Raw genomic sequence first — 23,809 nt, 5'->3', positions numbered from 1 at the left:
CAATTTGTTTCAAGGCTGAAAGAACCATGTTTCTCCACTTTTTCTTCATACTCCATTCTCTGGTAATATTGATTGATACTATTAGTCTTTTCTCTATGACCTCCAGGACTTGTGGTTTCCTGTGCCACATTAATCACAACTAGACATGAGATTAAAAGTGCAGACTAGCCGGTCACTTTGAGGTCTAAGTATGGTTTCCTCTGACTTATATGCAAAAATTTAGGCAAGAAATTCTGTTACTCGCTTGCTTTTAATGGGTATCACATCTATTAAATTCCCTAAGGCTCTTCACATTCACCCTGTTCCTCTTGAAATAAAAGCTCAGTCTATCACCTGATATTATTTTCAACTCATCCTTTGTCACCACATCGAAACTAGGGAATCCTACTACCCTGGAAACCTCCCTGCCTACATATCTCTGTACATGTACAAACCTTCCTGCATCTACGTACAAACTTCCCTGTTTCTACCTACAACCTTTCTTTGCTTCTTTTCTTAATGTTTAATTTTTGCTTTTGCTGTTTTTTTCCTACTGTTCTCTTTCTTCTTTTCTTTTCCTTGTTGGAGGCCTTTTCAGCATCTTCGGCCTCCTGAGTGTGTGCAGCAGCAGCAGCAAGTGTCGACACCTCAGGCACAGTCAGCCCAGCATGGAGGACAGTGAGCACTTGGAGAGCTTGTGATGTTTGCAAGGATAAGCCTAGCGGCAAGAGATGATGCTAGACCGTGGCGACTTCAGTGTTGGTGGTCCTGCACAGGAGGTGAAGCAGTGGCGGCAGCACCAGTTATTAAGATGGCAGCGCGGCCTCTGCAGTTGGCATCTGTCGCCTGAGATAGGCCTAAACTGGTACTCCTGGTGGATCAGTGGGAGCAGCGGTTGCATCAGCGGTCACATGGTAGGTGTGGTGTTCCTAACAATGGAGCAGTGGTGATGTAGGTGGTGCCAGAGCAAGACTCCTGGAATACACAGTGATACAGGGATGTTGGTAGGCATAGAGGCCATTCTGGATATCCCTCCCCTCTTCTCCAAGATGAGGACAAGAAGGGAAAAGAATTCTGTTTTTAGTTATATCTTAATATCTTCTGTAACTCAATATGGTGTCAGATTGTGACAATATATTATGCTTTTCATTGTATTTATTTGTTAGATAAAAGTGACAATAATTCATTCAATTCAATACTCCATTGTGAGTGGTGTACAAGGATCTGTCCTGGGTCCTCTTCTACTTGTGATTTTTGTAAATGATTTGGATGAAGGAGTGGAAGTGTAAACTAGTAAGTTTGCAGACAAAGGTGGTTCGAGTTGTGGACAGTGCAGAGGGCTGTTCTCGGCTACAAAGGGACATTGATAGAATGCAGAGCTGGAGAAGTGGCAGATGGAGTTTAACCCTGAAAAGTGTGAGGTGATTCATTTTGGAAGGACAAACTTGAAAGCAGAATACAGGGTTAAGGGAAAGATTCTTGGCAGTGTGGAGGAGCAGAGGAATCTTGGAGTTTCATGTTCACAGTTCCCTGAGAGCTGTCACCCAGGTGGATTGAGTTGTTAAGAAGGTGTATGGCGTGTTAGCTTTCATTAATAGAGGGATTGAGTTCAAGAGCCATGATGTTATGCTCCGGCTAAACAAAAGCCTGGTTCAGCCACATCTGGAGTACTGTGTCCAGTTCTGGTCACCTCATTACAAGAAAGATGTGGAAGCATTGGAAAAGGTGCAAAGGAGAGTTACCAGGATGTTGCCTGGAATGGAGGGAAGGTCTTACGAGGAAAGGTTGAGAGAGCTAGGGCTTTTCTCTTTAGAACGATGAAGGATGAGAGGTGACTTGATAGAGGTGTACAAAATGATCGGAGGTATAGATAGAGTGACAACCAGAGACTTTTTCGTAGGGTGGAGGTAGCTATTATGAAGTGACATAGTTTTAGAGAGTGGAGGTAGATATCGGGGAGATGTCAGAGGTAGATTCTTTACTCAGAGAGTGATAGGGGCATGGAATGTATTGCCAGAGAGGGTAGTGCAGTTGGCCTCATTAGGGCATTTAAGCAGCTATTAGATTGGCATATGGATGATAGTATAACATAGGGGTGGAGATTAGATAGACCTTAGGTTTCGGGTAAAAGTTCAGCACAACATCGTGGGCTGAAGGGCCTGTACTGCGCTGTACTTTTCTATGTTCTAATACAAACCTTCCTGCATCACCTGTACACCTCGTGCATCTCTTTAAAACCTAAAAATCTCATTGTGATGTAGACTATGTTGAATATAATGATGGAATCAGATCTGAAGCCCTGTGAGGCCTAAGTCAACTGTGGCCTTGCTCCATCTTTTATACTGTCAAAAAGCAGGATACTGATTTTCTTTGGAAGCAGTGGCAAATTGTCAGTTAAGAGGATTATCGCTTCTTAATCACCTTGTAACTGCCCAACACTTCTCATTAATATTTGGCTTTCTATCTTACTGACCACACTTAACAAGTTAAACATTGAGAAAACATGACATGAAAATCAGAATAGGTATTGGGAGAATTCAACAGTCCCCTGCTCTAAAGGGCCTCCATGTTGGACACCAAGCACCAACATCTCAGGGTGCGCTCCTTGGTCACCCAGCCAATTACAAATTATTTCCACAGACATTGGCATCTGATAAACACCAGCCTCTAAGAACCCTCATGGTATATCTCCAATCTACTTACAAGGCTGACCGACACCTCCTGCAGTTCAAAGCTGCATCTTTGGCTCACATGACTGAATGACCAATTTCTCCTCCTAGTTTCTACGATTCTATTTCAGGCTATGCTGGCAACTATCATTCTAATCCTGCAAAAAGGATATTGTGCATTCTTGGACATGTGCCCAAGTCTGGGGCTGGACTCCACAGCAGTTCCAGGCTCTTTTCTTGCTCTCACAGGACTCACTCACTTTGACTCTACCAGGGTACTCACAGTGATGCGGCCTGCATTGCATTGCTTTGCCATTTTCTGGTTTAACCCCTCTGCCAGAGAAACTAGGCTCATCTTACTGTTGTCTTGCTTAGCTGTCTAGCATAGATGCAAATGCCAGAAGCTTCCCACATTTGTCTGTAGGCTTCAGTCATGTCAAGGAAGATAGCAGAGGGTCGCTGTCCAGTAAGTTAAAGGCAGCCAATGATACATATCTAGAGGATTGGACTCGGTCAGCCAGCCGCTCAGAATGGTCATGGTCAGGATGGTTACCACATGAAATATCAGGCAGCCCACCACCCATTTTGAATCTTTCTGCCGCATTGTGAGGCCTTATCGTCCTAGAATGAGAGATGGAGAGATGGGTGTTATGGGCGATGTAAGTGGGAAGCACAGATGTTACTTTTGGTGCCGGTGGGGAGGTGTTCCGAGGGATGGAGTGGACAGCAACAGGGAATATACAGAGTTCAAGGTGTCAGGAATTGGGATGGGTGAGACTGAGTGAGGGAAGATGATGCAGGAGAAAGTGAGAGTGATAGAACATGAGCTTTGCTGGGAAGTAGGTACAGTGCCAAACAGAGAGTGGGTGTGAGGTATCAGAGAGAAGATGGGATATCTCTGTTGGCTGAATGGAGAAAGTGATTGACTTTCTTCCTACAATTCTGGGTATTCCTCCAAACAGCTGAGACTGACTTTAATTCAGGGAGCAACCTTGACCCAGCTTTATATGGCCTAGTGTGTAAAGAATGTATCTTTATTTCGTTATCTATCTATCTTTCAGAGTTACAAAGGTTTATTGTAAATCTAAGCTTTTGCATGACATCACTTTCCACATTCCCTTCTGGATGGCTTCGCTGTCCATAAGCCAACCCCTAATGGAGAAGAACCAGTGGTTTGATATTTTCTAATTATGTTCTTTAGCTCAGAGATATTACTATAAATCTCTGGAGCAGGCGGGAGGTGAACCCAGACCTCCTGCTTCAAAAGTAGGGACAATATTGCAGTATTTTTAAATCCAGTAAGCTTTTTTTGTAAAGCCAATTCCAAATGTTTTATTATTCTGTATTTCTGATTTGGAGCTGAAATCGCAAATGGTCTATTTGCAAACTACAGTGTGGAAGGAAATTTTAAAAGTAACATACCTTTTACTTTACTGAAACTTGTTTTAAGTTGTGTTAATGCAGCTAGTTTGTTTAAACAGTGGGGAAGGCTGTAGGTGGGTGGGCAATGCACTGTGTGGACAAAGTGAGATTTGACTGGAAATGGGTTGCTGATTTGTTTGTGGAGTTGACAACAACTCTCTGGTTCCTGGGTAGCTGTACAGCTTGTGGTTGTGCACAATATCAGTAAAAGCCTTCAGACCGCTGAAAAAGGCAGATGTTGAGTCTTTCTCTGTGGTCAACTACTTGAAGCCTAGAGGCAGCGAGTTTATTTTCCCTCTTTAATAGCTGTGAGCTGTAGCCTTTAACCAGTAACTAAGAACCTTGCAAAAATGTAAAAAGAGCCTGGGGAAAGAAAGTGATTGGAGAAAAAAAATAGCCCCGACAATCAAAAGAATCATCTCAGTGAACCGTGTGGATTGGAGCCATTGAACTGTGTCCCCCGTATCTTTCTATATTTACCCATAACAGCAATGTCTTTTTGTCTCTCTGTATAAAACAGTCTGGTAGCTGGGTGATGGATACAGTTTAGAAGGGCGTTGGAGTTTAACGAGTAGAGTTATATGCCAATAGTTCATAGTTTATCTGCGTTTAGAATTTTTTTTGTAATAAATAGCAGTTTTTGGAAATCTGGTCTGTGTTTTCTGTTGAGTCGATTTGTCAGATATTTTGGGAACCTTATGTTCTTTGATAAAGTGTTTAATTTTTGTGATTTCTGTGAATAATGGAGCTTCATTTCCAGCATGCTACCCCAGCAGCAGAGTTGTTGGTCATAGAGTCATAAGATATACAGCACAGAAACAGACCCTTCAGTCTAATTTGTCCATACCGACCAGATATCCTAAATAGATCTAGTCCCATTTGCTGTCATTTGGCCCATATCCCCATCAGCCCTTCCTGTTCATGTACCCATCCAGATGCCTTTTATATGTTGTAAATGTACCAGCCTCCACCACTTCCTCTCGCATCTTATTCCATAACAGACCTGAAATAGTTGCCCCTTAGGTCTCTTTTAAACCTTTGCCCTCTCACTCTGCCCTCTGGTTTTGGACTTCCCTGCCCTGGGGAAAAGGGCTATTTACCTTATCCATGCCCATCATGATTTCATAAACTTGTCCTGCAGGATAAAGAGGTCCTGCATCTGCAGTACCCCTCTCAGAAGGAAGTTTAGGTTCCTGCCTACACAACGGGGCTCCGATCTCCCCCTCTCTTCCATGTCCAAGGCAAATATCAGGAACTGAGTAGGGTGGCTCCGGACTGACAGTGCGGATCTGGCTGACCCACGGCATTTTAAAGATGGTGTGTGTGCATACGGTGTTGCTTAATTCACAGCAACGTTCCAGTTCCAGGAATGGTGCATTCTAAAATATGGCAGGAATTGGATGTGAGGCATGCTGTAGGGGTGGGGTAGGTAGCCAATGGGTGAGTTTGGTGAGACAGGGTGAGAAAACCGGATAGGTCTTATGGAGAAAATTCCTCCAAAAACCTCAACACACACACTTGCCCAAAAAAAAAACATAAGATAGAGCCTCAAGCCTTGGTGCTGCCTAATTGTTTCCCGTGGTTTACATTTGGTACTTATTTGATTATTCTCAGTCCTGGTGGTTTCTACTGGAAAGACCTGGGCCCTGCAGTTAGGCTGCACTATTTAAAAAGAGGTGAATTACTTTTAAACCCTCACCAAGGGCTAATCAGCAATACTTGACCATGTAAACTTTGCAAAAGGCATCGTTGATTCAGCAGTTACAACAAATTGAAAATCGTTGCTTCAGAGAAACATAAAAGAGAAATTTGCATTTCCATCGCAGCTTCAGTGATCTCAAGACATCCTGAAGCATTTTTCAACAATAAAGTAATTTCGAAATGTTGCAATCCAGAAAATTCAGCAGCCAATTTGCACACAAATTCCCACAAATAGCAACGTGACAATGACAAAATAATTTGCTTTTCAAATCTTGAGTGAGTGAGAAGTATTGAACAGAAGTAACAACCTTACTCAAATCCAAAATGGCTTCTTAGGATTTTTTTACTGCCTACCTGAGATGATTGATAGGGCAATGATTTAAATTCCCACCATAATGGCAGCACCTCTGACAGTGCAGCACTCCCTCAGTATTGCCCTGAAATGTTAGCTTTGACTTTTCTGTTCCCAAGTCATAGAGAGGGACTTGAACTTGCAGCCTTCTGACACAGAGGCGCGAGTGCCATAATTGATATCACAGAGTAGCTGTTGAGCCAATCAATCCATAGATCAGAACATTCTTTTTTAATCGTTGGCACAAGGATCTTCCTTTGTAACTGTCACTTTTTAATGTTTTGGTGACTGTTGAATCAAATCATTTCCTATTTTGCAGCACCACTTCCTCATTTGACTTCAGATGATGTCGATAAAGCCTTGCAAAACTCACCACGTCTGATGCACGCCAGAAACACAGGTAATATATTAAAGTTGAGCTGTCATGTGCAGATCTTTACCCAGCCAGTTGTCATCCCACCACTGTCCCCCTCACTTCCCTACACCACAGTGTTCACAGTAACTTATAATAATGAAATATATATTCATTTATAAAACAACAGTTAGCACTGCCCAAATATACCAGATACTAAAGACACAGCCAAATCCTTTCTGGTTCATTGCCACAAAAATGATGCTTGGGATATGCATATGACCCCTGAAAATTCCCTGCACTAACAATTTTTTTAATTTTGGGCTCTTTGTGAAAGTCAAGGGAACAGAGAAGCTAGGAAGAAAGGGTGGGGACTGGATTTGGTGGTGGATGGTGAAGGTGCAGTGCAGTGTTGCTAGATCAGAGGTGGTCAAATTCCTCTTGTGCATCACCAATTAGCTGTTCACTAAAAGTCTTGGCAATGATTGAGGGATGGGGCTTTTGCATTTCCTTTCTCAAGTGCGCCACAGGTGGGATTTAACAAAACAGCATGTTTAAGTCATTGGGATTATGTGACATTTCTAGTATCAATGCTGTGGGTAAAACACACATCCACAACATCTGTCCATTGCGTTCAAAGTGTTCTCGCAAATTCCAAAAGTTGAATCTGGAGTGCAGCATCATGCAATAAAATAATCCATTTGAAGGTGTCTGCAGAATTTCACTGCTTTCAAGTGCCAACAGTGGTGACCAAAATGACTCCTTGCAACCTAATCAGCTTTTTGGGCTGTTCACAAAGAGAGGTGGCTGGCTCTGGATCTTCACTGGGATTCTTTCTTACTTGCTCTTGATGCAAACTTTCACAGAAGTTTGGGATTATACCTTCACAAAACTCTACTCCTTCCACTCCTGAGACCTGTAAAAGACAGCTTTTTCACTAATCTTTTATTACAGTAGAAAATTAGCACCACTCTGCATAATCCCTGTATGGCAATATTCATAGCATCATTAACAAAATGTGGAAATTGGAGAAAAATGAACATGACTAATGTGTGGAACAGTGATACAAGAAATGTCAACCACTAAATGTAACAACTCAAGGACATTAAGACTGCAACCAAAGTTAGGGGCTAATTTCTAGAATAATAGAATGCAAAAGCTAGGAGGTGGCATTACTTTTATAAAGAACCTTAGTTAAACTAGTTAAGCTTGGAGTACTATGTGCATTTCTAGTGTCTATGTGACAAAAAAGGCCAAATGTTCATGGAATTCAGGCAATACAATGATTAGGAAGGATTGAGCAGGTTGTGACTTTTATGCAAAACAAGGAGATTAAAATAAAACCAAATAAAGATCTTTAAAGTATAAAAACGTTCCTTGGGGCGGATGGAGCAAAACTGTTTCTGTTTGTTTGTGAGATGAGAAAATTGGGGGAATAAATGTGATAAACATCAATGACAAATTAAATAACTTTTCTTTGATGGACTTGTTTAAGTGGAAGATATTGCTGTCGAATGAAATGGCTGAAATAGATGCTCTTAAGGGGAGGTTTGATACACATTTGAGGGAGAATAGAAGGGGGTATGCGGAGTTGGGAGGTTGCGATTAGGGGGAGGTTTGTGCTAACACCAGTGTGACCTGTTCGTTTGCTTCGGATTCAACGTGACCTGTTGAAAATTATCTGCTATTCTGTTTTTAGATAGTATGTTCACAACAGATCTTCACCTCTTTCCTTTGAACAAAGTTATTAATTCCAGTTTAATTATTTTAGAATAGAATCCCTACAGTGTGGAAACAGGCCCTTCAGCCCAATAAGTCCACACCTCCGCTTGAAGCATTTCACCCAGACCGAGACCTATCCCCCTAGAACCCACAAACCCCTGAACACAATAGACAATTTAGCATGGCCAATCCACCTAACCTGCACATCTTTGGTCTGTGGGAGGAAACTGTAGCACCTGGGGAAAACCCATACAGACACAGGGAGAATGTACAAACTCCACACAGACAGTTGACCAAGGCTGGAATTGAACCCAGGTCACTAGCGCTATGAGGCTGCAGTGCTAACCACTGAGCCACCTTGCTGTCCTTTCTCAGCTTTTCCATCAGCCATCCCTTCATATTGTATGGCCCTTACTCTTTGATATTGTTTCTTTGGCAACATTCAAACTGCTAAAAGCAAACTGCAGAAATTGCCTGTTGCCTGTTGAATGGAAAAGACAACTTAAGTTGCGCCAGAAACTGATCAGGACAACTTTAAAACTTCTTTTTAATTCTCCCCTCTGCCCATGTTCTGCCTCTCGAGGTTCCTAGCCTTGTTCTCCTGAATTGAATGATGCAGCCTCAGATCACCTAGTCCAATGGCCATTCTTCAGAAAAAAAGGACTGCAGCAGCTGTATATCAGGAACAAAAACAGAAGTTGCTGGAAAAGCTCAGCAGGTCTGGCAGCATCTGTGAAGAAAAGATCAGAGTTAACCTTTCGGGTCCGGTGACCCTTCCTCAGAACTGACCCGAAAGGTTAACTCTGATTTTTTCTTCACAGATGCTGCCAGACCTGCTGAGCTTTACCAGCAACTTATGTGTTGCGACCATTCTTTGGGCACCAGCACATAGAAGGAGCTCTGGACTATTCCCCAGAGAGAGTCATCTTCAGCTGAGCCTGGTCCTGTTCTTGCTGCAACCAAGGATTGCTTTGGTTGCTGTACCCTGTGATGTGGTAAATGTGCTCAAGAAGATATCCACTGATTGGTATCCATGTAGAATTCACGATGGCATTCAGATTAATTCTTCAATGCTGAACCTCTGGCTCTCCCAATGATCTTCCCTATCTACTCCATTATAATGATTGCTAAGTAGCAACCTGTAATTTGGCTAAGTCTTCCATTCCTCAAGGAATGCTCTAGGGCCAATCTTAAAGTGATTTAAATGATCACCTATGATCAAGGGTCAAACCTGAAGATGATTGATTTTCAGGAAGCAGGAGCATAAGGCATTTATATTCATTTGCTCTCTCCTGGCACTCAATTTCAAGGCAGCTATTTTCTCTTCTTTTTTGCAGGAGGTGCGACTTTCATCTTTCCAAATGCAACAGTTTATCCTGAACCATCTCAAAGACTCACAGTTCGTCCAGGTAGGAATCTATACTTTACACATAACTGACAGCTACACAGTTACTTTATGTGAATTTAAATAAAAGATTTGATAACAAATGTAAGTTAGATGCTTTGCTTCCTTTTCCTAAATTTTGACAATCAAACTTTCCATCTCTCAGGTAATCTTCAGAATTCCCAAACCTCTCTGCCTCTCTACCACTCCTCCCTCCTTAAAACCTGCCATTTACATCAAGCTTCGTGGTGTTTGTCGTCAATGTTTGTCTGATATTGATCCTGCAAAACATTAAAGGCACAATATAAATGTAGCTTTTATAGTTGAATGAATAGGATGAAGAAATAAATCATCCAGTTTTTGAATCTTGCTCTCCATACAATGCAGCAACGGAATATTCCTGTAATTTGTGTCAGTTTGGGTTTGACCAGTTACTAGGTGGTGACTATGGAGTAATTTGCTTGAAATGACTATTAGAAGCATTTTTGAAAGGAAATGAGGCTTCTTGTAGGTTAAGCTGATATTTTTGTCTTCTTCTGTTGGATGTGGGAATTGCTGGAAAGGCCATTAATTTTTGTCCACCCTTAACTGCCCTTTAGAAGGCCACGGTGAGCTGCATTTTGAACCACCTCAGTTCATCTGATATCTGTAGCAGTTTGATTGTATTGACTTGCAAGACCATTTCAGGGAACAGTTAATAGATAACCACCTTGTTGTGAGTCTGGGGTCATTTGTAAGCCAGACTATGCGAAAACAGATTTCCTTCCCAAAAGGGCATTAATGAACAGGTGAACTTTTCCTGACAATTAATGGCAGAGTCATCACAAAGTCTGGCTTTCAATTCTAAATTTATTAATTTTGAGATTTTAAATTCCATCAACGGCAGGGTGGGATTTGAACCAATGCCTTCAGACCATTAGCCTGGCCCTCTGGAATACTAGTTGGGTAACATGACCAGTGTCTCATCATCTCCTCAAACCAGCAAAAAAAAACAAATTATTTGGAAGACCAATGATCTGGTCCCGCAATTAAAATTTCACATTTTCTCAAGGACTCACCCTTAGTTTTTCCTTTATAGAACACCTGTTTGCAGTAAAATGAAACATCCTTTAACACTGGTTGAACATTTCCCCACTGAGTAAAGTACACATTGTGATAAAGTACTGGGTCATTAAAGATCAGAGCGTCTCTGTTTGATCTTTGGTTTATATTAAGTTCTCTGATTTTAGTCTGGCAGATGGTAAGGGTCCTGTAATTGGCTTCAGTAATTCTAGATTCGACGGTGCAATGGGTAAGGGGTGAAAATCAGTTGGTTTTCCTCATTGTTACCGACCGAACCTTGAAGTTAAATGGATATTCAGTTTTGACGTGTAAAGCAAGATTGGACTTTGTTGCATAAACTTATGGTTCTGAAGAGGATTTCAAGCCAGTTGTAAAATCCCTACAGCCTGGAAGCAGGCCATTCAAGCCATCAAGTCTACACCAATCCTCCAAAGAGCATCCCACCCTGACCCACTCCATCCCTATAACTCTGCATTTCCTATGGCTAATCCACCTAGCCCACACATCCTGGACAATTTAACATGGCCAATCACCTAGCCTGCATATCTTTGGACTGTGGGAGGAGACTGGAACACCCAGAGGAAACCCCCACAGACATGGGGAGAATGTGCAAACTCCATGCAGTCACCTAAGGGCAGAATTGAAATTGGTTCCCCTGGTGCTGTGAGGCTGTAGTGCTAACCACTGAGCCACCGTACCACCCTAATGGCAACTGACCAAATGTAGTTGTAATTATTGCTATTATGCAATAAATCTTCTTGTCATCTCTGACAGTGCCTCTCCTGTAAATACTCTATGGTAGTGTATCCTCTACCACTTATCACTGGATAAACTGAAAACAAACCAGAGAAAAAGGAACATCAGTGACAGTAAACTGCCTAAAACCAATCCCTATCCAGCACCACATACTGGCAAAGATGGCAAATCACCACAAGGTCAAGAAATGGTCACCTGGGAAAACGCCACAAAGTTACCTATCACTCTCTCTGTGGGTGGATAGTGTACTGTTACTGTTAGGTGCGTATTTCTGGAATGGCCATTTGGAAGAAGGACTGAGAGAGGCCACAGTCTGGGGAAGGGGAGAAAACAGAAGAAGCGAAACAAAAGTTAAAAAGACTTCTAGGAATTTACTAAATGGAATGGCATTGGGTTAAAAAAACAAATGTTTCAACAAATTCCTTAGCTGGAAACAGTTAAAGTATAATAATTTTTTTTGTCTCTCGGGTGGGATTGCAGTCTGATTGCAACACCAGCCGCCCACATTTCAGTTCCATAAAAGAATAACCCAGATGTGTTTTCTTAATACCAGATGTCGAGGACTATCACCAGGCAGTGCTCAGCAGTGGTCTGGTGGTCTGCTGCAGAGTCTGTCAGTTTTCTCAAATTGATGAATATTTCATTTATTCTGCTTTCTATTTTTAGATTTGGCTTACGATGCAGCCAGACGGTCAGGGTGGGCAAGTCATCCTGGAGTTCCGCCAAAGGGTAACAAGTTTATGTTACTGTAAAGTTGATCAAAGGAGACCTTTGTTCTCATAGATAATGAATGGGGTTGTAGCAGGTCAAACTTTTTGAAAGGTCTGTGCTCATAAAGAACCAAAGGTTAATGCTAGGGAAATGGAGCTCTGTCCCATTGCCAGTGCATTTCAAATCAAGATACACACAGAGAATAAAATCTTCCTTATCAAGTACCTTAACCACAGTATCAGAAAAACACCCCTCTTCCATACAAATCATGTCCCTTCCAAGTATTTTTACTTCCACTCACTGATTCACTGAGAAGTCCAGCATACAACATTCATGGACAAAAACAAAGTTGCTGGAAAATCTCAGCAGGTCTGGCAGCATCCGTGGAGGAGAAAACAGAGTTAACGTTATGGGTCTGGTGACCCTTCCTCAGAACTCTGCAGCCTCGAAGACTCAATATTGAGCTCCAGAACTTCAGACCTCTAAAGGATTTCTATACTCTATCTTTCTTATATACCTCACCCTTTCCTGGCCATATGTTGTTTGTACAGAAACACAGACTAAAACAGAAATTGATGGAAAATCTCAGGAGGTCTGGCAGCATCTTTGGAGAGAAATCAGAGTTAACATTTTAGGTCAAGTGACCCTTCCTCAGAACCTGTTTGAGGAACGGTCAAATGACTCAAAATGTTAACTCTGATTTCTCTGCACCGATGCTGCCAGGTCTGCTGAGTCTTTCCAGTAATTACTGTTTTTGTTTCTGATTTACACATCCACAGTTCTTTCAGTTTTTATTCATATCTTAGCTGTGTCTTGCTGACTTTGCTGTTAGTAAAATGGACCAATTTGTTTTTCACAGCTAACATTCACACACTTAATTTGTATCTCCACTACTCCTTTATCATTATATGATCATTGAACATAGATCATTACAGCGCAGTACAGGCCCTTCGACCCTCGATGTTGTACTGACCTGTGAAACCAAACTGAAGCCCATCTAACCTACACTATTCCATTATCATCCATATGTGTGTCCAATGACCATTTAAATGCCCTTAAACTTGGCGAGTCTACTACTGTTGCAGGCAGGGCATTCCACACCCTTACTACTCTCTGAGTAAAGAACCTAACTCTGACATCTGTCTTAAATCTATCACCCCTCAATTTAAAGCTATGCCCCCTCATGCTAGACATTGCCATCTGAGGAAAAAGGCTCTCACTGTCTACCCTATCTAATCCTCTGATCATTTTGTATGCCTCTATTAAGTTGCCTCTTAACCTTCTTCTCTCTAACGAAAACAGCCTCAAGTCCTCAGCCATTCCTCATACGATCTTCCCTCCATACCAGGCAACATCCTGGTAAATCTCCTCTGCACCCTTTCCAATGCTTCCACCTCCTTTCTATAATGCAGCGACCAGAAATGTACGCAATACTCCAAGTGCGGCCGCACCAGAGTTTTGTACAGCTGCAACATGACGTCATGGCTCCGAAACTCAATCCCTCTACCAATAAAACCTAACACACCATACGCCTTCTTAACAACCCTATCAACCTAGGTAGCAACTATCAGGGATCTACGCACATGGACACCGAGATCTCTCTGCTCATCCACACTACCAAGAATCTTACCATTAGCCCAGTCCTCTGTATTCCTGTTACTCCTTCCAAAGTGAATCACTTTGCACTTTTCTGCATTAAACTCTATTTGCCACCTCTCAGCCCAGCTCTGTAGCTTATCTATGTCGCTTTGTAACCTATGACATTCTTCTGCACTATTCACAACTCTACCGACTTTAGTGTCATCCGCAAATTTACTAACCCATCCTTCTATGCCCTTATCCTGGTCATTTATAACAATGACAAACAGCAGTGGCTCCAAAACAGATCCTTGCGGTACACCACTAGTAACTGAACTTCAGGTTGAACATTTGCCATCAACCACCACCTTATTATAGCTTCTTCTTCTTACAGCTAGCCAATTTCTGACTCAAACCACTAAATCACCCTCAATCCCATGCCTCTGTATTTTCTGCAATAGCCTACCATGCGGAACCTTCTGGATGTGAGTTTGCTCGCTGAGCTGGAAGGTTAGTTTTCAGACATTTCGTCACCATTCTAGGTAACATCATCAGTGAGCCTCCGACGCAGCGCTGGTGTTATGTCCCACTTTCTATTTATCTGTTTAGGTTTCCTTGGGTTGGTGATATCATTTCCGGCGTAGGTCAGGAGGTAAGAACAGGAAATGACATCACCAATGCAGGAAATGACATTACCAACCCAAGGAAACCTAAACGGATAAATAGAAAGCAGGACATAACACCAGCGCTTGACTGGAGGCTCACTGATGATGTTACCTAGAATGGTGATGAAACATCTGAACACTAACCTTCCAGCTCAGCGAGCAAACTCACATCCAGAAACTCAACCTGAGCTACAAATCTTCTCAAAATGGGGAACCTTATCAAAAGCTTTACTGAAATCCATATACACCACATCAACCGCTTTACCTTCATCCACCTGTTTGGTCATCTTCTCAAAGAACTCAATAAGGTTTGTGAGATACGACCTACCCTTCACAAAACCACGTTGACTATCCCTAATCAAATTATTCCTTTCTAGATGATTATAAATCCTATCTCTTATAATCCTTTCCAATACTTTACCCACAATTGAAGAAAGGCTGATTGGTCTATAATTACCAGGGTTGTAGCTATTCCCCTTTTTGAACAAAGGGACAACATTTGCTATCCTCCAGTCTTCTGGCACTATTCCTATAGACAATGACAACATAAAGATCTAAGCTAAAAACTCTGCAATCTCCTCCCTGGCTTCCCAGAGAATCCTAGGATAAATCCCGTCTGGCCCAGGGGGCTTATCTATTTTCACACTTTCCAGAATTGCTAACACCTCCTCCTTATGAACCTTAATCCTGTCTAGTCTAATAGCCTGTATCTCAGTATTCTCCTCGACAACATTGTTTTTTTCCTATGGGAATACTGATGAAAAATCTTCATTTAGCACCTCTCCTATCTCTTCGGACTCCACACACAGCTTCTCACTACTGGCCCTAATCTTACTCTAGTCATTCTTTTACTCCTCACATACCTATAGAAAGGTTTCATTGCCTTTGTCTTTTGCTCAGTGCACACTCACCATCTGTTCCATTTGCTCCTCCTGCCCATTGTCACTAGAATAACAACTAAAATTTCCTGCTTCTTTCTGTTTCAAAGAAAAATCAGACCGAACTCGAAATGTTAATTCTGCATCTCGCTTTCTGCAGATGCTGTTAGATATGCTGAGTTTCTTCAGCACTTTTTGTTATGATTAAAATGACAATTTTCCCAAACTGACTGCTACCCAGGCCAAAAGCAGTTCACATCAGGTTGCTTCAGTAACAGAAAATAACTGTTTATTGTAAAGTTTTGAAAAAAGTAGTTAGAATTGAATCGAATCCCTGACAGTGTGGAAACAGGCCCTTCGGCCCAACATGTCCACACCAACCCTGAGAACATCCTACCTTGATCCATACTCCTAGAACCCACCTAATGTACACGTCCCTGAACAGGCAATTTAGCATGGCCAATCCACCTAGCCTGCACATCTTTGGACTGTTGGAGGAAACCAGAGCACCCGGAGGAAACCCACACAGACACGGGGAGAATGTGTAAGCTCCACACAGACAGTCATCCGAGGGTGGAATCAGACATGGGCTCCTGTTCTGGCTAGTAAACAACATATACAGATTAAGTAAAATTCCAAAGGTGAAAATTCCAATCACAAATTGTAAAGTTATTTACCTCTCATGCTTTGTGATTTTTGCAATGATGAGATGCTGTTGTCTATAGAGTGACGTATGTTTTCTACTCTCTGTAAATGGCATTTACATCTTGTTAACACTTTGAAGTTCAACAAATCGGCAGACTGTTATCAAGCACAATTCACTGAAAAATTCTCAGTGCCATTTAGTTTTGAATTCCACCATTACTACTTCCAAAAGCGATATTGTAGTGCGCAGATCAACTGCATGCAACTGCAGTTGTTGGACATATTTAGGGAGTCAGGAGATAAAATACTTATTACAGTTCTCATGGGCAAATAATGATAGGCAATAAATGCAGCCCTAGACTGCAATGCCTACATCCCATGGAAAGTTAAAATAAAAATCCCAGTCTCTGATCTGCTTTGTCTTCACAGTAGTTGTGTGGCTGGTCCAGTTAAATTTCTAGCCAATAGTAACCCCAAATGTATTGATGATGGTGTTTCAGTGATTGCAACACCAATACTGAATGTCGAGGGAAGGTGGCAAGCTCCACTTTTGTTGCATATGTCATTGCCTGAGCTTGAGACGGCTGAGATCCTGGATGACCTTGGCATATGTGTTCACAGACTGCTTCACTACCTGTAGAACTGAATACTGTGCAATCCTTAGTGAGTATCCTTCGTGAATACCCCATACTAGGGGAGAAGCTTGTAACCAATCATTCAAAATGATGTTAGCTTGTCCTACAAGCTGCATCATGTTTTGAAACACAACATTTTAATGACAAGATAGAACAATAACAGAGAAGACAAGAAAAAGAAGCAAACCCTGCACTCTAGACCCCACCACCTGTCCCTGTCAACAAAGTGTGGAGCTGGATGAACACAGCAGGCCAAGCAACATCTCAGGAGCACAAAAGCTGACGTTTTGGGCCTAGACCCTTCATCAGAGAGGGGGGATGGGGTGAGGGTTCTGGAATAAATAGGGCGGGAGGGGGAGGCGGACCGAAGATGGAGAGAAAAGAAGATAGGTAGAAAGGAGAGTATAGGTGGGCAGGTAGGGAGAGGATAGGTCAGTCCAGGGAAGACGGACAGGTCAAGGAGGCGGGATGAGGTGGTAGGTAGGAAATGGAGGTGCGGCTTGAGGTGGGAGGAAGGGATGGGTGAGAGGAAGAACAGGTTAGGGAGGCAGAGACAGGCTGGGCTGGTTTTGGGATGCAGTGGGGGGAGGGGACGAGCTGGGCTGGTTTTGGGATGCGGTGGGGGAAGGGGAGATTTTGAAACTTGTGAAGTCCACATTGATACCATTGGGCTGCAGTGTTCCCAAGCGGAATATGAGTTGCTGTTCCTGCAACCTTCGGGTGGCATCATTGTGGCACTGCAGGAGGCCCATGATGGACATGTCATCTAAAGAATGGGAGGGGGAGTGGAAATGTTTCGCGACTGGGAGGTGCAGTTGTTTATTGCAAACCGAGTGGAGGTGTTCTGTGGACACAGACCCTTAGAAAATAGGTGACAGGTTAGACAGAGGATCTCGATCGGCACAGGCTCGGAGGGCCAAAGGGCCTGTTCCTGTGCTGTAATTTTCTTTGCTCTATGTTCTTTGTGGTGCCCACATCCTCCCATTTGTTGTTTAATTATTTGTTAAATAAATGGATGAATCAGGACAGAGGAGATTTGATCTGATCTAATGGTCAGTAAGTCACCTAACTCTGTATATTGTGTGCTGTGCCTTCTTTTTAACATGATGTGGAGGTGCCGGTGTTTGACTGGGGTGGGCAAGGTCAGAAATCACATAATAGCAGGTTATAGTCCAACAGGTTTATTTGAAAACACAAGCTTTCGGAGGCTGGCTACTTTTTCAGGTGTCAGTAAAATATACACAACCAGGCTAGTGCCTCATTTTTAGGGACATCTGATGCACCGGTTATGCAGTGGGTCAGAGATACTAATTTATGGTTAAGGGTCATTATAATACTGTGGAATTTGTTTATTTCATGCAGGACTCTTACTTTGGACAATCAGGGTATTTCCATCGAATTAAGCAGATCTATGCTCCTACATAAATCCTCGAGTTTGAAGATCAGTCCTAGTCCATCAAAACCATTGCCTCCCCTAGTGTGAGCAGAATATTGTGGTAACTGGCTGTATATGTTATTTAAAGTGATCAAAAACAAGTTTGCATGAAATCCCTGAGGAACTTGATGAAAATTTAGTTTCATTGCACTGTTCCCTACTCAATGCATTTTCTCACAGAATCTCAGAACTGTGGCACTCTCCACTCCACTTTTATTTTTTTCCCTCAATGTAGCAGCTTCTAAGATCCAAACCTAACATTTCCTAAATGCTTATCTTCATTTCCCTCCAACCCTTGTCAGCAGTAATGGTCATCTGTACCGCTGGTCTAAACTGCATCAGGTGCAGTTGAGTCTGCAAATGATTAAAACACTGCCTGAGACATCTTTTACAACAAATAGGCAAAGAGCATATTCAAACCCTCAACTTCATCAGCTTGCTGTTTTGTGAAGGTTCATTTGGTGTGGCATTAATTTGTGCCCAAAATGATTGCATGTTGTGTCAGTCTATCCCAATCCAAGGTGTCTGTCAAGGTGCAGGTTCATCATTTCTTGAAAGTGGAGTCACAGATAGACAGGGGTAGTGTAGACTGCATTTGGTATGCCTGCCTTTATTGACCAGTGCAATGAGTACAGGATTTGGGAGGTCATGTTGCAGCTATACAGAACATTGGTTTGGCCACTTTTAGAATACTGTGTTCAGTCTTGCTCTCCCTGATATATCAAAGATGTTGTTAAACTTAAAATGGCGCAGAAAAGATTTATAAGGATGCTGCCAGGGTGGGAGAGTTTGAGCTATAGTGGGAAGCTGAATAGACTAGAGCTTCTTTCCCTGGAGCATTGGGGGCTGAGGGGTGATCTTATAGAAGTTAATAAAATCATGGGGGGCATGGATAGGGCGAATAGCCAAGGTCTTTTTCCTAGAGGAGGGAGTCCAGAATTTGAAGACATAGGTTTAATGTAAGAAGGGAAAGTTTTAAAGGGACCTAAGGGGCACCTTTTTCACACAGAGGGTGCTGCGTGTATGGAATGAGCTGCCAGAGGAAGTAGGGGAAGCAGCAACAAAATCTTTAAAGACATCTGGGTGGCTACATGAATAGAAAAGGTTTAGAGGGAAATGGGCCAAGTACTGGCAAGTGGGACTAGACTGATTTAAATATCAGGTCAGCATTCAGTCTGTTTCCTTGCTACATATCTCTACGACACTATGACTTGAAGCTCACTCAGCTCGAATACCAGGTGGCTTCACCTCTCAGGGAAATTCTTAAGAAGGGAGTCTGGAGGACATCACAGTTGGATGTTGGGGGAAGGGAAAACAGGGCCAGGAGATACTTGAAATTTTATCCATTTCAAGGAAATTTTGAAATAAAATCTAAAATCAACTTTCCTCCAGCTGATTGAGAATTGCCTCACTGCCAGGTTTTATCCAGCAGGTCTCTTAGAATCCCTACAGTGTAGAAAGAAGTCATTCAGCTTATCAAGTCCACACCTGACCCTCCAAAGAGCATCCCACCCAGAACCAGCCCCTAATTGTTTCCCCACATTAACCATGGCTAGCCCATTTGGCCTACACATCCCTGGACACAATGGCCAATCCACCTAACCTGCACATTATTGGATTGTGGGAGGAAGCCGACACACACATGGGGAAACCATGCAAACAGCACACAGGCAGTTACTCAAAGGTGGAATCAAACCCAGGTCCCTGGCACTGTGAGGCAGCAGTGCTAACAACTGAGCCACTGTGCAGGTACAGCACTGAGAGAGAATCATGCAAATTACAAATAAAATGCTGTTAGGATTCATTAGGATCCCTGAGCCCCAATCACAACTTGTACACATGTCCTCAACTTCTCCAAAAATTGAAGGTAAAGTTGTAACAGTCCTACTTTCTTATTAGATACAGATGACCAGTGGTGGTTTAACCTGAAGGCTGTCCCTCCTCAGGTGAGATGAAAAGTTGAGAAAGAGAGTCTGTCATGTCAGTGATAGTTAGTGTGGGAACTGAAACCATGCTAATAGTATTACTCTGCATTTTCAGACAGCAAACTAGCCAACTGAGCTAACCTCCCAAACACAGTGCTGGGCAGCCGTATGCTGTCTGTGCTTTGCTGGGTCCTTTACTGCTGATTTAATTGCCCATTCCATTCAGACAGAAAAGGTTAAAACCCAGTGCTAATAAAGAATGTATCATAATTCTTCTGTTTCATTGCATGAAGGTTTCAGCTCCAACTGCCAAAGAAACCAAAAACTATGCATAACAACTATAAATAAAATGAATTGTTTTTGAATTTTTTTTCTTCTTCCTTTCTTGCCTAGGAACACCTTCATCTTCCTCAAATGTAACCAAAGTGGAAGACCAATCTCGTCACCAGATAGGTACCTGCGGTTCTAAACTCTAGTCAATGGCAGTTGCCTGTTTATCTGTATTGGTATAGTCAATATTGCGTGAGCAAGTTATGACTACAGTTTACAGTTATAATTTACAGACCTGTAAATCCTTGTTCACTTCAAGCAGGGAAAGCTGTTGGTATTACATTCCTACTTTAATGCAATGTATCAATCTGTCACTATCAAAATCTTTCTCACTATCTCAAAGTGACACGCTGTAGACTGGAACAAATATTTTCCCATATCTCCCGTTCCAAATTTCATTATAGCAAATTATCTGAAAACAACTGTTTCTAAAAGAAAATTGTGTAAAATATCTGAGTTTGACAACACAAACATATATGACAAATGTGCAAAGTGCCTGTGTTGATTTGCTGAAGCAGGCATTGACACTCCCTCTCAGCAATGTGCTGTAAATGGTCCAATTGATTGAAAAGGAAACAATGGTCTAAAGACAAGTTCACAATGGTCTCTCGTGCAAAAGATACTGGGAGATCATCTATCATGTTCCAACTGCTGCACTAGCTGATATCATCTCACTCACTAAATGTCAGACACCAAGCTTGAACAGTGGCTCAGTGATTAACACTGCTGCCTCACAGCATCAGGGACCCGAAATAGATTCCAGCCTCGGGTAACTGCCTGTGTGGATTTGCACATTCTCCCCATGTCTGCATATGGGTTGCCTCCAGGTGTCTGGTTTCTTCCCACAATCCAAAGATGTGCAGGTTAGGTAGATTGGCCATGCTAAATTGCTCATAGTATCTTGGGATGTGCAGAGTTACAGGGTTAGTACTTTTCAGGGGTCGGTGTAGACTCAATGGGGTGAATGGCCTGCTTCCACACTGTAGGGATTCTATGAAACTGAAAGAGCTGCAGATGCTGTAAATCAGAAACAGAAATTGCTGGAAAAGCTCAACAGGACTGGCCGCATCTGAAGAAGGGTCACTCGACCCAAAACATTAACTCTGAATTCTCACCACAGACCCTGCCAGACGTGCCAAGTGTTGAACCTGTCGGGTTTGTATGGCTGAGCATCTACCACATGATGCATTAAATAACTGAATCACGAGGAAGGCTAGGATAATTTTGTTTCTTACGTCTTAATTCTACGGACTTCATAAAATGGAAAAAGCCACCCTCATTCAAAAAGGGCTCGGTATGTTAATATTTATTTCGATTTTCACAGATCCTTATCAGATTCTTGGGCCTACAAGTAGCCGCCTTGCAAACCCAGGTAAGTTGAATATAGCAGTAATAAAAACTACTAGCCTAAGAATCCAAGATAATAAAGTATGGAGCTGGATGAACACAGCAGGCCAAGCAGCATCTCAGGAGCACAAAAGCTGACACTTCGGGCCTAGACCCTTCATCAGAGAGGGGGATGGGGTGAGGGTTCTGGAATAAATAGGGAGAGAGGCGGAGGCGGACCAAAGATGGAGAGAAAAGAAGATAGGTGGAGAGGAGAGTATAGGCGGGGAAGTAGGGAGGGGATAGGTCAGTCCAGGGAAGACGGACAGGTCAAGGAGGTGGGATGAGGTTAGTAGGTAGGAAATGGAGGTGCGGCTTGGGGTGGGAGGAAGGGATGGGTGAGAGGAAGTTAGGGAGGCAGAGACAGGCTGGGCTGGTTTTGGGATGCAGTGGGGGGAGGGAATGAGCTGGGCTGGTTTTGGGATGCGGTGGGGGAAGGGGAGATTTTGAATCTGGTGAAGTCCACATTGATACCATTGGGCTGCAGGGTTCCCAAGCGGAATATGAGTTGCTGTTCCTGCAACCTTCGGGTCTAAGAAGGATGTAGCTCTCGATTAATTGTTCCTCTTTATTCCTCTTCCTCCCTTCACCTTCAATCTTGATTGTCCCACCATAAGATTTTCCCAGGGCTTGCGTATTGAGCAATTCCCTACTTGACTCAGTTTCCATCCAGCTGTTTACTTATTTATGTCATGTTCGTTCATGGGGCATGGGCATCACTGGTAGGCCAGCATTTATTGCACATCCCTAGTTGCCCTTGAGAAGATGGTAGTGAGCTGCCTTCTTACACCGTTACAGTCTACATGCTGTAGGATGACCCACAATGCACGTAGGGAGAGAATTTCAAGTTTTTGACTCAGCAATTTCCGTGGTTACCTGCAGCAGAGGCCGTAGCGCTCACCTTCGTATCTCAATGAAATAGTCTTTTTGGAAATCTTTATCCATAATTTAACAAAATATATTTATTTCATTTCAGGAAGTGGACAGATTCAGTTGTGGCAATTCTTGTTGGAACTTCTGTCTGACAGCTCCAATGCTAACTGCATTACCTGGGAAGGAACCAATGGAGAATTCAAAATGACAGACCCAGATGAAGTGGCAAGACGTTGGGGAGAGAGGAAGAGCAAGCCCAACATGAACTATGACAAGCTGAGCAGGGCCTTGCGTTACTACTATGACAAGAACATCATGACCAAAGTCCACGGCAAGCGTTATGCTTACAAATTTGACTTCCATGGGATTGCACAAGCTCTGCAACCCCACCCCCCTGAGTCTTCCATGTACAAGTACCCAACAGATATCTCATATATGAGTACCTATCATGCACACCAGCAAAAAGTGAATTTTGTGGCTCCTCACCCTCCTGCTCTACCTGTGACATCCTCTAGTTTCTTTGCAGCTCCGAGTCCATACTGGAATTCTCCAACTGGAGGCATCTATCCAAATGCCAGACATCCATCCACCCACATGCCATCTCACCTTGGAACGTACTATTGAACAATGCTCACTTTTTTTTTCAATTATGACTTGGGTTGTTGCTCTGGGAATGGAGCATTGGGTTAATAACTATGAATTTAAATTGGAGGAAAAAAAAACAAAGTATAGACTCTAACCATACAGGAATACCAAAGATGTGATAAGTCTCGAATACTGGAAGAGGTAAAAACGTGAGTTGAAATATTAGAAATAAGCTTGACACCTGTCTGTTGATGACATTATAACTGGCTAACTGACTGGAGGTGAATTATTGAAAGAGGAGTACTTCATGGAGAGTATATGAACTGAAAGAAGAAGATCTAAGGATTGACTGATCCCTGCTGACAATCGGGAACAAAAACACAAATTGTTGGAAAGACAAGGCGTGTTGCATATGAAGTAAGATTGTGGAATTTAGGAAACAACCATCAACGCATGGCAAGAGGAAGCAAAGCATGTCAGAAATTATGTAATAGTAGAACCTGCAAATCAGAGACTTGAAGCGTAATGTCTTGGATCTTCTTCAGCAGTTAAACTTTTGCTCTCTGAAATGAAATATTTATACCTTCTGGAATTTATTTGTTAACAGGATTTATCATCGAAGTATATTAAAAACAAAATTGTGGGAGACTGTTGGACAAGACTGTATGATTTGGTACAATGATTTCTTACTTTGCATGGCTTGAGCCAAGCATTTGGATTTGAGTATGTGCAGAAGGCTACGTGTTGGAATAGAAATTAGGCAA

At 42.5% G+C, this 23,809-nt stretch overlaps 1 protein-coding gene across 8 annotated transcripts in view; it reads left to right on the top strand.

The window, feature by feature from the left end:
• erg (ETS transcription factor ERG) overlaps nt 1-23,186 on the top strand; it is a 273,819-nt gene extending 250,633 nt beyond the window's left edge. For 7 of the 8 annotated variants that reach the window (XM_048541330.2, XM_048541328.2, XM_048541329.2 and 4 more), the window contains 6 exons: nt 6,443-6,523; nt 9,535-9,606; nt 12,066-12,128; nt 20,265-20,324; nt 21,526-21,573; nt 22,564-23,186. In XM_048541330.2, the coding sequence (XP_048397287.1) occupies nt 6,443-6,523; nt 9,535-9,606; nt 12,066-12,128; nt 20,265-20,324; nt 21,526-21,573; nt 22,564-23,084 (845 nt within the window). In that variant the 3' untranslated portion in view covers nt 23,085-23,186. The remainder of the gene's footprint in view (nt 1-6,442; nt 6,524-9,534; nt 9,607-12,065; nt 12,129-20,264; nt 20,325-21,525; nt 21,574-22,563) is intronic. The other variant, XM_048541333.2, reaches the window with a different exon arrangement.
• The last annotated feature ends 623 nt before the right edge of the window (nt 23,187-23,809 follow it).

Source organism: Stegostoma tigrinum, chromosome 12, assembly GCF_030684315.1.
Source record: "Stegostoma tigrinum isolate sSteTig4 chromosome 12, sSteTig4.hap1, whole genome shotgun sequence".
Classification (NCBI taxonomy): Eukaryota; Metazoa; Chordata; class Chondrichthyes; order Orectolobiformes; family Stegostomatidae; genus Stegostoma; species Stegostoma tigrinum.
The sequence above is the reverse complement of the archived record's forward strand: the minus strand, read 5'-3'. Positions and strand labels throughout refer to the sequence as shown.